The sequence below is a fragment of the Micromonas commoda genome, chromosome 15 (genome assembly GCF_000090985.2).
Source record: "Micromonas commoda chromosome 15, complete sequence".
In the NCBI taxonomy this organism is placed as follows: Eukaryota; Viridiplantae; Chlorophyta; class Mamiellophyceae; order Mamiellales; family Mamiellaceae; genus Micromonas; species Micromonas commoda.
Window position 1 is genome coordinate 450,395 of NC_013052.1, and position 13,856 is coordinate 464,250.

Here is a 13,856-nt window from a genome sequence, read left to right on the forward strand (position 1 = left end):
ATGGAGCGCAGCTCGCTCGAGTTCTCCGGTCAGTTCCGCGACGGGACGAGTTGACTCTGGAGTCGTTTGTCACTTCCGAGGAGCGCGCACGGGTCGTAGGCGGCGGCGGCGGTCGCGATGCCGACGTACGGTCTGAAGGTGAAGGGGCGGGGTGAGGAGGTGACCTACTCCGTGGACTTCCCCTACGACGCGTACGACTGCCAGGTGACGATGATGGAGAGGGTCGTGGAGGCGCTGCACGCTGGCGAGAACGCGCTGCTGGAGAGCCCGACGGGTTAGTACAGTAGGCACCCCGCGACACCACGACGATGGCGCGACGATGCGACGACCCGAGTCGCCGATCCCGCCCTTGAACGCGTTCGTTAGACCCTCTGACCTCCTCCCCGCCGCCCCACCGTCGTCGCAGGTACGGGTAAGACGCTTTGTCTGCTGTGCGCCGCGCTCGGATGGCGAGAGAAGGCTCACGCGGGGGGGGTCCGATCGACGCGCGCGCCCCCCGCGCAGATCCGGGAACACGACGGGCGCGGCGACGGGAGGATCCAGGGAGGGATCGACGGGAGACGCGCCATGGAGCGGGTCGGCGAGGGGATCATGGAGGGACCCGACGACGTCACCGTCGGCCCCGACGCGCGCGCCGCCGCCGCCGCCCGCGGCGACGACCGGGCGCCCGACAGGGGGCCGCTCATCGTCTACGCCTCGCGCACGCACTCGCAGCTCGCGCAGGTGATCCGCGAGTTGAGAGCCACCAGGTACCGCCCGCGCATGGCCATCATGGGCAGCCGGCAGCAGATGTGCGTCCACAAGGACGTCCGCGTCCTCGCCGGCGCCGCGCAGAACGCCGCGTGCAAGGCCAGAACCCAGTCCCGCTCGTGCGCCCATCACAACGAGCTCGAGCACTTTCGCCGACGAGAACCCAACTTCGGCCGTGACGACCCGGTTGACATCGAGGACCTCGTCAAGCTCGGCGAACGCGGGGTCGTGGGCGGCGGGTGCGGCCCGTGCCCTTACTTCATGTCCCTGGACATGTACAAGGAAGCCGACATCGTGTTCATGCCCTACAACTACGTCGTCGACCCTGCGATGAGAGACGTGCTCGGCGACAGGCTCGACGGCGCGATCGTCCTCTTCGACGAGGCGCACAACATCGAGAGCGTGTGCTCGGACGCCGCCGGGTTCGACATCCCCGCGTCGCACCTCGCGCAAGCCATCAACGAGGCGCAGGAGGCGTTCGAGGCGGCGTGCATGGCGGAGGAGCGCGCGGGCGGGGAAGGGGATCGGGAAGCCGCGGGGTTGCGGTGGAACGCGAGGGGTAGGGATCAAGACGACGGATACGGGGGCGGCGACGTGGGCACCTCGCTCAACAGGGGTGCCGACCCGGGTGCCGACGCGCGTAAGCCGCCTCGGCCCGCGGCGGAATACAAGCAGCTCCGCGGTGTGCTTTTAGCGTTGGAGGATAAGGTAGCGGCGCAGGTGGGTAATAATGGCGAGGAGTGCGTCAAGCCGGGCGAGTGGCTCTTCGAGCTGTTGGCGTCGCTGAAGATCACGGAACAGACGTTGGAGATGATCAAGTCCATCGCGCAGGACGCCGCCTCGCTGCTCGCGGGCGAGGCGGCGGCGGTTGGACAGCGGTCGAGGGCGCGGGCGTCGGGGTATCGGATCAACGAACTCGCGGAGGCTCTGGAGCTCGCGTTCCGAGCTCGGCGGGAAGGGCACGTGGGCAGCTTTCGTCTGCGAATCGGCGCGGACGAATCCCGCGGCGTTTTTAGTAACGCTTCGGCGACGAGGGGAACGAGCTCCACCAGGGGTGGCGTCTCGGGAAAGGGCTTCGGCGCGGGGCACGGCGCCGGGCCGACTCTGAGCTTCTGGTGCTTCTCCCCCAGCGTGACGATGTCGCACCTCGCGGAGAAGGGGGTCAAATCCGTGATACTCACCTCGGGCACGCTGAGCCCGATGTCGTCGTTCGCCTCGGAGCTCGGCTTGAACTTCAGGGTTCGTTTAGAGAACCCCCACGTCGTGGCCCCGCACCAGGTGTGGGGCGGCGTCGTGCCCGTCGGTCCGTCCGGCAAGCGGCTCAACTCCACGTACAGATTTCGCGACACGGACGAGTATAAATCGGAGCTGGGCAACGTCGTCGTCAACTTCGCGAGGATCGTCCCGGACGGTATGCTGGTCTTCTTCCCGTCCTACGGAGTCATGCGCGCGTGCGTCGAGCACTGGCGAAACACTGGCACGCCCTCGATATGGGAGCGCATATGCGCCAGTAAGCACGCCGTCGTGGAGCCCTCGGGAAAGGAGGAGTTCCGCGAGGCTTTCAAGGAGTTTAACGACGCCCTGGAGGCGACTCCGGGGGGTGGCGCCGGCGGCAGGAACGGCGCCGCCTTCTTCGCCGTGTGCCGCGGAAAGGTATCGGAGGGGATAGACTTCGCGGACAAGGCTGGACGATGCGTCGTCCTCACCGGCATACCGTACGCGCCCAAGGCTGACGCCAAGGTTCGAATCAAGCGAAGCTTCCTCGACGCTAACAAGGCGCAAAACAACGGAAACGGAAACGCCGGAAACGGAAAGGGTACCGGGACGCTGAGCGGCGAGGAGTGGTACAGCCAGGGCGCGATGCGAGCCGTGAACCAGGCGCTCGGTCGGGTGATTCGCCACCGGCACGATTACGGCGCGGTGGTGCTCGCCGACGAGAGGTTCGCGCACGGCAACGTAAGGGCGCAGCTCTCAGTCTGGCTCAGGCCCGCGGTGCAGCCGTTCGACACCTTCGGGAAAGCCGCGGCGAGGCTCACGCAGTTCTTCAAGCTTCGCGCCGGGGACCCAGGCCGGCCGCGACCCGCCGACCCGACCAACGCGGCGGAGAACACGAGCCGTGACGGAGGGAGAGACGGAGGAGGAGCGCGATTCGAGGTTCTCGGCGGCGGCGGCGGCGCGACCGGCGGGGCGACTGGCGGGGCGCGACCCCAACCCGCCGTCGGGGGTTTACTCGGCGCGCTCGGCGGTCAGTTCAGGGTCGACGTCGACGCCGCGCCTCCCGCGTACCCGAGAGGAGCCGGGGCCGATCGTTCCGGTCGGACAATCGCCGGAAACCCGAGGAGACCCGCACCGGGTGGGCTCGCCGCGATGCTCCAATCGCGGGGTGCCCCCCCCGCCGCCGCCAAGCCCGAGCCGCCCGCGTGCACGGACGCGACGATGAGCGAGGATCGCGTGCGGCTGTTCATGCGCCGCGCGAGGTCCGAGCTGACCGCGACGGCGCACGAGGATCTGACTGCGTCGCTTCGGAGTTTCCGAGCCGGGGGCGGCGTCGACGTCGCGGGATTGCTCCGATGCGCGACTCGGTGCCTTCGCGCGGACGACGACAGCGGTACCAACTCGCTGTACGCCGCGTTCTCAGCTTTGGTCCCGGAGAAATACAGGCACCTCCACGACAAACACCTCAGCGCGCTGAGGGCGAGGGACGCGAATAACGAGACAAACGGTGACGGACCTACCGGGGGAGTCGCCGCGGAGAAGGACGGCGTACGTCGTCAAAGAAACGACGGGGGTTCCTCAGAGCTGGGCGGTTCGGCGGTTGGCGGACGGGGGAAACGCGGCGCCGGGACCGCGCTGTCGCGAGATACCGGCGGCGCGGGCGGCGATGCGCGGGCGGCGATGCGCGGGGTGCTCGGGTCGCAGCAGCGGCGGCGCGGGAGCGGCGGCGGCGCGGTCGTCCCGGTGGCTAACCCGCCCCCGCGATGCGTGTGCTGCGGCAACGCGTCGAGGAAGCCGTTCGAGGCGGCGTGTCGGCACCCCGCGTGTTACTCGTGCTGGCTCGAGCTGCTCGGGCGGGACGGGAGCGGGAACGCGCTGTGTCCGTCGTGTCAAAAGCCCGTGCTGAAGCGCCAGCTGCAGAAGATGTTCTTCACGTAGGGGCGGGTGGGTGGGTGGCGGGGGGCTCTGTTCTTCGTAACGCCTTTTTCGCGAGGACGCAACGGAGAACTTGCCCAGCAGAGGTTGCTGTGGCGCGCCAGTGTGTTGCCAGCTGCAGTGGCAGCTTTCCACGTTTGAACACGTGTTAGCTAAGTGATGACAATCCACGATTCTCATTGGCGAAAATCCCTCTGCTGCGGAAAACTGACCTATCGGAAGCCTCGATTGAAATACCAATTCTTAAACAGGGAGTCAAAAACAAGCCTCCCGCAAACTCAGGGCGAAGGCGTCATCGTTGCCGGCCCACAGCGGAAAGCGCGCTCCCCCGCACGCAAGGCCGGGTGGACACGCGCTTCGATCGGCGGGACTCGATCCGTGGGTGTCGTGAGTGGCTCGGGCGATACGATCGATCCTTGAGGTACATCGCGTCACCGTGCCATCGGCCCGGAAGGGAGACCCCACCGCGGTAATTGGGGCACAGCTGAGAATCTCGAGCTGAGCAGCTGGGAGCGCAGCGAAGATGTCGCGTCCTTCGTTCAGGGCTCGGCCCATCGACATCAGCCAGGCGTTGGCCATCGTCAGGGATGAATCCGTCCTTAACGATGAGTCGCAGGCGGTGGCGAGAGAGGTGACCCACGCGCACAAAAATCTGGACAAGGACAACGAGGAGGTGCGCCGCCCGCGCCCGTTTCCGCGCGCCCCCCGCCTGCCCTTTTCGCACCGGCGTTCGCCCGGGCACGCGCGAGCGCTGTCCTCGGCGGATTTCTACCCTCACCCCTCGCGCGGATCTGGCCGGGTCTGCGCGCACGCGACCCAATTTCCCCCGTTTTTTCCGCGCCTCCGGATACTCCACGTACCTATTGTGCTCACCGCATCGCGCGCGGCGCGATCGGCGCCGGATAGCCGCGCCGACGCGCGCGTTTCCGCGGGGGGTTCCGCGTTGGCACACGCGAATTGCCGAGCGAACAGAGGGTTTCCCGCCCGGCGGAATTGCGCAATTCGCCAGACTACGCACCCATACGCGGGCGGTCGGCTGGCTGATATTTTGACCTAATTTCCGCGCATTTCGACTCCCCCGCATTCAAAAAAACCCGCATCTCGATCGACTTTAAGGATTCCTCCCCTGACCGCCCCGCCCCGCTCCGCGAACCCCCGCAGGTGCTCACCAAGCCGGTGGACGGCAGCAAGAGCAAGGACGGCAAGGACAAGGAGATTCCAATCCCCGAGATTCGCAAGGTTGCCTCGTACGAGCAGGACTACAGGCCCAATTTCGTCAAACCCGCGACGTACCTGCGGTCGCCAACCTTTGGCGCGCCCCCCGGCGAGGCGGTGGAGTACGACCTCGACAACGACGACGAGGACTGGCTCACGGCGTACAACGACGGCCAGAACAGGTTGCCCGCGGAGAAGCTCGAGCTGATGATCTGGAAGCTCGAGATTGCGTGCGGCGAGGCGAACGAGGCTTGGATGGCGCAGAGCGCGGCGACGGCGACGGAGCGGGGTCAGATCGTGTCGTACCAGGACCGGTGCGTGCAGATGGCGAGCACCGCCGCGCTGCCCAAGGAAAAGGCGCTGGAGCTGCTGACGGACATCAGCGGGCGCCCCGCCATCCTGGAGGCTGTGTACAAGTACTGGACGGAGAAGCGATTGAAGACGGGGAAGCCGTGCCTGCGCCGGCTGCAGCCGCCGCCCGCGCCCGGCGACTCCAACCCGTTCAACGTCTTCCGCCAGCGCGAGAAGACCAACAGGCCGCAGACCCGCCGGCGCAGGGAGAACGACGCGGGAAGCTACGACAAGATGCGCCAGATTCGTCGCCAGATGGAGATGGTGTACGCGGTTGTTGAGCTGCAGCTGCGGCGCGAGGAAAAGAAGCTGGAGCGATCGCGGTGCGAGTGCGACGCGCAGACGCTGCAGATCAAGCTGAGGCACGAGCCGAGGACGGTGCACGAGGAAATCGAGGCGGAGTTTGCCAAGAGACCCAGCGCCCGGGCGCTGTCGCCCAAGGAGCTGGAGTGGGATCCGCAGAGGCCGACGAGTTTGCCGCTGTCGCAGGCGGATGTCGTCGTCGGACCCGACGGTGCGTATCGGCTCGGCGGCGAAAGATTCGCGCCGAGGCAAACGGAGCAGACGGGGAAGCACGGCAAGAAGCGACGTCGCGACGACGCGATGGCGGTGCACCTGGCGCAGGCGAAGGGGTACGATCCACGCGTGATGGCGCAGCTCGGAGGCGGGTTCGGGCAGCACGGCATGCCCGCCGGATACGCGTTGGGTCCCAACGGTCAGCTGCTCACGGACCCAGCCATCTTGGCCAGGGCGCGGTCGAGGCCGATCGTGCCCATCGAGGTGGCGCCGTACCAGCCCCCGCCGGAGATTCCGGACATCGAGATGATCTTCGCGCAGACCCCGGCGCCCGAGCGGCTCGGTCGATTCGTCTTGCCGCTGGGCATGCACAAGCAGCACTGCCGACCGAGGATCGCGCGCGGCGGTCGCATCGTGTTCGATCGGAAGGATCCGCTCACACGCCAGCCGTACTTCAACGCGGCGGAGATGCTGCCGATGGACCCGGACGACGACGACGACGACAACACCCCGGCGAAGACGCCGAGGATGATCAGGGCGTGAAAAACCCCTTGGATTTAGCAGAGGAACGCAAACTTAGAAGACGAAAACACCTTAGCGCCTTTAACGGTAACGATACTAGTCATCCCACGAGAGTGACCCCGTGCGCGCGCGCGTCGGCCCGGGGTTCGCGCGCGACGCTCTCATCGACGGTAGCGATCGTCCTCCTCGGGCTCGCGCCTGGGCGCGTTCCCTCCGGCCCCATCCCCGCCGTCGTCCTTGTCGCCGCCCTCCGCGTTCCACTTGGCGAACATCGCCCGCCTGTCCGCGTCCGACATGCCCTTCGCGGACACGCCGCCGCCGCCGCCGCCGCCGTTCCTGTCGTCCCTGTCGCCCCCGCGGCCGCGTGAATCGTCGCGCCGCCTGTCGTCGCCGTACCTGTCCCTGCTGCGCGGCCGCCCGCCCCTGTCGTCGCCGCGCCTGTCGTACGGCCCGTCGCGCCGCCTGTCGTCGTAGCCGCCCCTGCCCCTGTCCGGCCCGCCGCCGCCGTAGCCGCCGCCGGGGGGACCCCTCCGACCGTCGCGGGAGTCGCCCCTCCGCCCGCTGCCGCGACCGCCACGATCGTCGCGAGCATCGCGGCCCCGGTCGTCGCGGTCGTCGCGGTCGTCGCGTCGCTTGTACCTGCCGAACAGGATCTTGCGGAGCTGGCGGGAGATGGGCTTGAGGTGCATGAAGTTGCAGTAGCCGCCGCGGTTGCACGTGTTCTCCTCGTACTGCCGGCAGGTGCTCTCGCGAAAGTCAGTGACGGGGGAGAATTCGCAGAGGATGGGGCGACCGCTGTAGAAGCGCCCGGACAGTGCGTTGAGCGCCGCCAGCGCGCTCTCCTCCTCCCGGAACTTGACGTACACGTTGCCTATGAGGTGATCGCTGGTGTTGTCGCACACGTTCAGGCCTTCGATCTCTCCGTACTTGGCGAGCTCCTCGAAGATGTCCTCGTAGAAGTCCTCGAAGTGCTCCTGGATGGCGCGCGGGTCGGTGTTGATCTGCGCGCTCGGGTTGGCGATGGCGGCGGCGGCCGGGGACTGGTACATGTTGGACATGAGGATGGTCTGCGAGAGCGTGGGTTTGTTGTGCAGGCGGCTGCATCGCTCGCCGTGGCGACACGCACCGATCTGGGAAGAGCGGGGTTGGGGAGCGATCGCGCGGCGTTGGTCAGAGATCAGATCGCACGAAAGTTGAGAAGTAAATTGGCGCGCGTCGGAGCGGCGACGGAAACGGCGCGGGGACGCGCGTGCGAGGGCTTCGCGCACCTTGAAGTAGAAGGGGCAGTTCACGCGATCCTTCTCGGTGCCGAAGATGGAGGCCAGATGCTCGGCCATGGCGTCGGGGTCTCGTCTCGGGCGCGCTCCTCGGAGTGTGCGATCCTAGGGTTGATTAATCAGATTGCTCCAACCGGCGCCAAAAGTTGACAGCTCGATTTCTCGACCCCGGTTTGCCCAGCCACAGGGAGCGTCAGACGGCTGCGGCGCCCACCACGCTATGGCGCCCTCGGATGCCATCGGACGCAACGAGGCGGCGACGCTTGGCGTCTCCATCAACACCGACACCTCCAAGGATCCCGCCGACGGCGTCGACCGCCTCCTCGGATGCGTGCGCGCCGACGCCAAGGACCAGACGACGTGCCGCACCGCGGTCGTTGCGCTCGAGAGGTTCTTCTCGGAGCGATTGTGCCGCGGCGACCTGCGCGTCGCGCCGACGACGCCGGCGACGACGCGATTCGGGGAGCAGTACAAGGCGTTCGTCCGCAGGCTCTGCGCGATCCTCGCGGACGAGATCGTCGCGGATGAGGACGGCGGCGACGCCAGGGCGCGTCGCTCGCGCGCCTCCGACGGCGCCTCCGGCGGGGCGGCGGCGGCGGTGTCTCCGCGCACGCAGGTGCTCGCGCTGCGCGCGGTCATGGAGCTCGCGCGGTCCGAGCAGCCCGGGAAGTTCAACAACGAGATGTACGAACGCGCGCTCAGGGCGATGGTCACCGGCGGCGCGTTCTCGCCCGAGATGCTCGGCGCGCTGACGGGCCGATACCTCGGATGCCACGACGTGCGCCACTACACGTACGCCGCGGTGGGACGCATGGCGGATGAGTTCAGACGAGACTGCGGCGCGGCGGCGGCGGCGGGGGACAAGCGCCGGAGGGACGACGACGACGTCGAAGGGGATCAAGACATCGCGAGGAACCTATACGACGTCCTGGTCGGATGCCCGCCGGACTTTACGGACTACGCCGGCTCGGGAACTTGCGCGCGGGCGCCCGCGATGCAGTCGGCTGCTCCGAAGAAACAGAAAAAATCCAACGACGACGACGACGACGACGGCGAGGACTTCGAGGCGATGCTGGGCCTGATGAAGAGCGCGGACGCGGACGCCGCGGCGGGCGGGGGCGGGGGCGGGGGGGGCGCCGAGGGGGGTGCCGAGGGGGGTGCCGAGGACCCGCACGGCGCGTGGTGCAAGGGGGTACCCGTCGGCGAGCTCGCCGCGATTGACGCGGCGGCGAATAAGAGGCGGGACGGCAAAAAACTCACCGCCAAGGGGCGCGAGAAGGCGGTCGCCGCCGCCACGAAGGAGGCGGACGCGTGCCGCGCCAAGGCGTCTGAACAGAGGGACAAGTGGGCGGACGGGAAACGGCGACGGGAGCTGTTTCAGCGCACCTGGCTCGCGCTCCTCCGCTCGCCGTTTCCGGATGACATCTACCGCAAGATCTTGGTTCGAGCGCACGCGGACGTGATGCCGCACATGCCGTCGCCCGTGACGCTGTCGGACTTTTTCACCGCGTCCATCGACCGGGGCGGTCTCGACGGCATGTTGGCGCTGAACGGCATATTCCATCTGATGACCAAGCACCAGCTGGAGTACCCCAAATTCTACGACAGACTCTACGGGTTGCTGGACTCGAGCTGCTTCCGAGCGGCGAACCGGAGGGGTTTCTTCGAGCTTCTGGACGTGTTTCTGAAATCCCCCGCCCTCCCCGCGTACCTCGCGGGCGCGTTCATCAAGCGACTGTCGCGTCTCGCGATCCACGCCCCACCCGCGGGCGCCGTGCTCGCCGTCGCGTACTGTCACAACCTGCTGCGTAGGCACCCTGGATGCGGCGTGATGGTGCACAGGGAAAACGGAAAGTGCACGGAATCGGACCCTTTCGTGGCGGACGAGCCCGACCCGGCGTCGTGCAGGGCGCTGGAGAGCTCCATCTGGGAGATGGAGGCGATGTCCAGGCACTACCACGCGCAGGTGTCCAAGTTTTCCGAAGTGCTGAAGAAGGACCTGAACGATCGCGTCAAGACGGCTGAGATTCCGGTCAAGGACATCTGCGAGGCCAACTACGGGAGTTTAATCTCGGAGGAGCTGCGCGCAAGGGTGAAGACGGCGCCGATGGCGAGCATGTTGGGCGGATACCGGGGTTTGTTCAGGGACGCGGTGACGGCGGAGTGTCTCGGGGGAAGCGTTCGGTGGGCCGCGGAGACCGAGTGACGAGAACGTCACCGGTAGTCTACTAATGTTTCTTTTGCCAAAAAGAACGATGCCAACAAAGAAAAGAAGGAAAGGGACGCGTCGTCAGAGGTACTGCACCCCGGGCTTGGCGGGCCCGAGCTGCCGCTCGAGCGCGGGGTTGAAAACCTCGTACACCACCGTCATGGGCTTCTGATCGTGCCAGAATATGTAGTGCCGCCCCCAGAAGGGCCCGTCGCAGCCGAAGATTGACGCGAGCTCCTCGTTGTCGCCCATGTACACCCTCCGCACCTCCCTGTACAGCTCCACGTTCCCTTGCCTCAAGTTGCTCCACATCGGGCTCGAACCGTCCACCATGTATTTACGAAAATTATCCTCCGACCACCACGACGCCGCGTACACCATCGGCACGTCCCCGTCCTTCGCGAGCTCGCCGTCGTTGAGCTCGGCGTCGAGGTAATGGTCATCCGCGAAGAAATCCCCTCGCGAGATGTGCAGGAGTACCTCCCTCTGGACCATGGGCCCGACGATGAGATCGCAGTCGTCGGGCATGCCCAGCGTTACCGCCGGCGCGCCAACCTGCGACGGCGACGGCACCGGCCCCTGCCGCAGGCACTCCAGTCGAGTCTGCCGCAACCTCGGGCAGAGCAGGCGAAGGTGGCGCGTCACCGATCCGTCCGAGAGGAGTAAGATGCGCCACGCCGGGGAGAGGAGTTCGAGCAGGGCGCCGTCGGCGACGGCGTCCTCCTCGGTGGCCTCGTACCGGGGAGCTATGCGGTGCCACGGGACGGAGTTGGGCTCGTCGCCGTCGGCGCACCACAGCACGTCGTCGTCATCTTTCGAAGCCGCGCGAGTCCCGCGAGGTTCGAAGCGGCGGAGTGGGAGGTCGGGTCGGCGTCGGGCACGGAATGACGGACGCGCGTTCGAGGTGGACGAGGACGACGCCCGCGATGATGACGTCGCGCGCGACGAGAACGACGCCCGCGATGATGACGTCGCGAACGTCGCGCTTGAACTCGCCATGGACTCTGACGATGACGGGACGGATATTTTTTGAGTTGAGTTCAGTTCGTTAGCTCATCACGGCGGGTTAGGGCACGCCACTGTTCGCCGCGAGCGTCGGGGGCATGCTGCGACGGGGCGGGAGGGAGCTCGCGCGCGCCATCGCCGGCGTCGTGGACGCGCGTTCCGGCGCCGTATCGCGCGCCGGAGACGCGCTCCAGCGGCTCCACGCCGCTCGGGGTTCGCGATCTTCATCGCCCCGCGACGTCCACGGCTCCACGGCGCTCCTCTCGTCCTCGTCCGATGCGTCGGGCGGGTCGTCCCCGCGGATGGACGTGTGGCGCGCGTGGATGGGGTACGGCGAAGGCGAGCGCGGGCGTCGCGACGACGGCACCCACCCGGCGGGCGCGCTCGCGCGCGGGCACCGACGGCTCCGACGCACCCACGCCCCGCGCGCCACCTGGGACCCCGAGCGCGTCTTCAACGACCTCATCATCAAGCACTCGAGACGAACCGAGTCCCTCCTCGCGCTCATCGGCGGCACGCACGAGGACGCGTGGGAGATCGTCACCTTCGAGAACGACGACGCGAAGGCGGATGACCACGACGCGATGCCCGTGAAGCGCGAGTGGCGTCCCGTCAACGTAGCCACCGCGGCGAACCGGCTCGTCAACGTGAGCCTAAAAGCGTCGCGCGCGTCCAAGGAACCGTCTGACCGGCTCGGCGCGGCGCTCACAGTTCTCCGAGACGAACGGTACGCCACGCTGGTCGGGATGATCGCGTCGACCGTCGACGAGTTCGGGCCGGTGGAGACGGCGACGACGCTCAAGGCGCTGGCGTGCATGCAGATGTACGCCGACAACGCGAGGGTGACGTCTCCGCATCAGACGCTCTCGAGATCGTCGAGGCAACCGTCCGCGAAGAAAAAGGAGAACGAGGATGGGGAGGAGACGAACGACGCGCGGGTCGACCTTCACCTCGCGGAGGGTCTCGCGCGCGCGGTCACACGCAACGCGCACCGCATGCACGCGAGACTGCTCGCGCTGACCCTCCCCGCGCTCCGCTTCCTCCCCGGCGTGTCCAAATTGATCGACGCCGAGACCCATTCGACGCTGGCGCGGGCGGCGAAGGTGGCGGCGCGCTCGGGCGCGCTCGGCGCGGTCGAGGCGGCGAACGTCGCCTACGCGATGACCCGGATCCCGCCCCTCCTTCGCGTGGTGAACGAACCGACAAACCGCACGAAGGGGGGGGAAGAAGCAGAAGGAGGAGGAGAAGAAGAAGCCAGCTGTGCCGCGGCGCTCGCGGCGAGAATCGCGGAGACGGCGGGGGACATGGACCGACGGTGCGTGGCGCTCTCGTTGGATTCGATCACGCGGCTGCGGCTGGGTGGTGACGACGGGGGGAACGGCGAGCCGAGTCACCTACTAAGGACGCTGCGCGAGGCGCTCGGGGCGGCGGTGGCGAGGGTGGAGCTCGAGGTGACGCCGCAACGGAGGCTGGGGTCGGGGACGGAATGGGAGCGGATGCGCGCCGGGTTACGCAGGCTGGGTCTCGAGCCACCTGGGCGGTGGGAAACGTGGCCGGCCGGCGGCGGGCGGCGGGGTGGACGGAGAGGGGTGGACGGAGAGGAAGCGGGCGAAGGAGGGCGGTCGAAGGAGGGCGCCGAAAACGAGTGAGCGCCGCTTAAGTTATTTTTTTCAACCAAAGGAAAGGTGACACCGCCTCGAACGTCGAAGGCGCGACGGGACGGCGTCGGTCTCTCCGCGGCGCCGTCGTCTGTGATACCTCGTCGTTTACCTCCCGCCTCGCATGCGCCGCCGCTCGCGATCGTCCGCCGCGTCCGCTCGCAGCGCCGTGCTGCTCACCTTCCCGTCGTCCCCCCGCCCTTTCCCGACCTTGCCCTTGACTAACCCCACGCAGACGACCCGAAGGGGCGGAAACCCCGCTTCTTTCCTCGCCTCCTGGATCGCCTCCCCACCCGCGAGCGTCTCCCTCGACACCACGAGCGCGCGCATGTCCGCCACCGTCGCCGCGAGCGGCGGTGACTCGTCGAGCGGGCCGCACTCGACGGTAAGCGGCGACGTGGGCGGCCGGGTCTTGGCCACGAAAGTTTTGGCCTTTGACGCCCGCACCTCGTACGGCTCGATGAGGTCCCTGTGGCGCTTGTTCGATAGCAAAACGTCCCCGGTGACGCCGATGAACACCGTCGGCGAGTCACCGGAGCGCGTCACCGCCGAGGCGGTCGCGAGGAGCAGCCTGTGACCCGCGTGCATCCTGTCAAACGTGCCGCCCACGGAGGTTTTGTCCACGGAGGTGTCGTCGCCGGTTGTCTCGTCGCCCTCCTCGACCCCACCGCCCTCCTCGAGTTCGAGGGACAGCGTGACGACGTGGTCCTCGTCGCCGATGCGATCCTCGAGCGCCATCACCGCGTCCGCGTCCCAGCCGCATCGCTCCAGCAGCGGCACCACCTCCGCGCTCGGGTCCACCCGCGCGACGCACTCGTACACATCCTCCAGGACGGCGACAATCTCGGCGTCGTCCTCGCGCGCCAGGCCGGTGAGGTGAAGGTAGAGGGTGTCGCAGGCGCGGGAGATCTCGAGGAGCGCGGCGAGGTCGTCCTTGGAGACGCCGCGGCGCTGCAGCGCGCCGCCCATTCCCGCGTCGTCGGACGTGCACGAGCGGGACGAGCGTGAACCCCGGGACGATCCTCCGTCGGGAAGACGACGGGGCGCGCGGGCGCGGTCGGTTCGTTCGGTTCGTCCGCGGGGAGCGCGGCGCGCGGGCGCGGGCGCGAGCCGCCGCGGGAGCGCGGGGACGGGCCTCGCGGTGGCCGTCGTCGGGATTCGCCCCACGGAGACGGTCCGCGGCAGCCGGGCGCAGGCACGCAG

At 67.8% G+C, this 13,856-nt stretch overlaps 7 protein-coding genes across 7 annotated transcripts; 4 read left to right on the forward strand and 3 right to left on the reverse strand.

Moving 5' to 3' along the window:
• Nucleotides 1–117: 117 nt before the first annotated feature.
• MICPUN_88790 (predicted protein) lies at nucleotides 118–2,493 on the forward strand (the record flags this gene model as incomplete). The annotated part of the gene is made up of 5 exons (XM_002506345.1): nucleotides 118–274; nucleotides 407–474; nucleotides 598–1,238; nucleotides 1,365–1,758; nucleotides 1,822–2,493. Coding segments are annotated over 5 exons (1,932 nt in total), but the record flags the coding sequence as incomplete, so codon positions are not given.
• Nucleotides 2,494–4,423: 1,930 nt separating this feature from the next.
• MICPUN_64515 (enhancer of polycomb-like protein group) lies at nucleotides 4,424–6,611 on the forward strand (the record flags this gene model as incomplete). The annotated part of the gene is made up of 2 exons (XM_002506346.1): nucleotides 4,424–4,573; nucleotides 5,062–6,611. The coding sequence occupies 2 exons, from the start codon at nucleotides 4,424–4,426 to the stop codon at nucleotides 6,523–6,525; spliced, it is 1,614 nt and encodes a 537-aa protein (XP_002506392.1). The 3' UTR covers nucleotides 6,526–6,611.
• Nucleotides 6,612–7,031: 420 nt separating this feature from the next.
• MICPUN_71437 (predicted protein) lies at nucleotides 7,032–7,841 on the reverse strand (the record flags this gene model as incomplete). Its single annotated transcript, XM_002506526.1, has 2 exons — nucleotides 7,032–7,634; nucleotides 7,773–7,841. Coding segments are annotated over 2 exons (672 nt in total), but the record flags the coding sequence as incomplete, so codon positions are not given.
• A 1,318-nt stretch (nucleotides 7,842–9,159) lies between these two features.
• On the forward strand, nucleotides 9,160–9,772 carry MICPUN_75716 (predicted protein; the record flags this gene model as incomplete). The annotated part of the gene is made up of 1 exon (XM_002506347.1): nucleotides 9,160–9,772. A coding segment is annotated over one exon (613 nt), but the record flags the coding sequence as incomplete, so codon positions are not given.
• A 326-nt stretch (nucleotides 9,773–10,098) lies between these two features.
• MICPUN_73195 (predicted protein) lies at nucleotides 10,099–10,707 on the reverse strand (the record flags this gene model as incomplete). The annotated part of the gene is made up of 1 exon (XM_002506527.1): nucleotides 10,099–10,707. A coding segment is annotated over one exon (609 nt), but the record flags the coding sequence as incomplete, so codon positions are not given.
• A 386-nt stretch (nucleotides 10,708–11,093) lies between these two features.
• MICPUN_64519 (predicted protein) lies at nucleotides 11,094–12,644 on the forward strand (the record flags this gene model as incomplete). Its single annotated transcript, XM_002506348.1, has 1 exon — nucleotides 11,094–12,644. One exon carries the CDS (start codon nucleotides 11,094–11,096, stop codon nucleotides 12,642–12,644), a length of 1,551 nt encoding a protein of 516 aa, XP_002506394.1.
• Nucleotides 12,645–12,761: 117 nt separating this feature from the next.
• Nucleotides 12,762–13,622, reverse strand: MICPUN_64520 (predicted protein; the record flags this gene model as incomplete). Its single annotated transcript, XM_002506528.1, has 1 exon — nucleotides 12,762–13,622. One exon carries the CDS (start codon nucleotides 13,620–13,622, stop codon nucleotides 12,762–12,764), a length of 861 nt encoding a protein of 286 aa, XP_002506574.1.
• Between the last annotated feature and the right edge of the window lie 234 nt (nucleotides 13,623–13,856).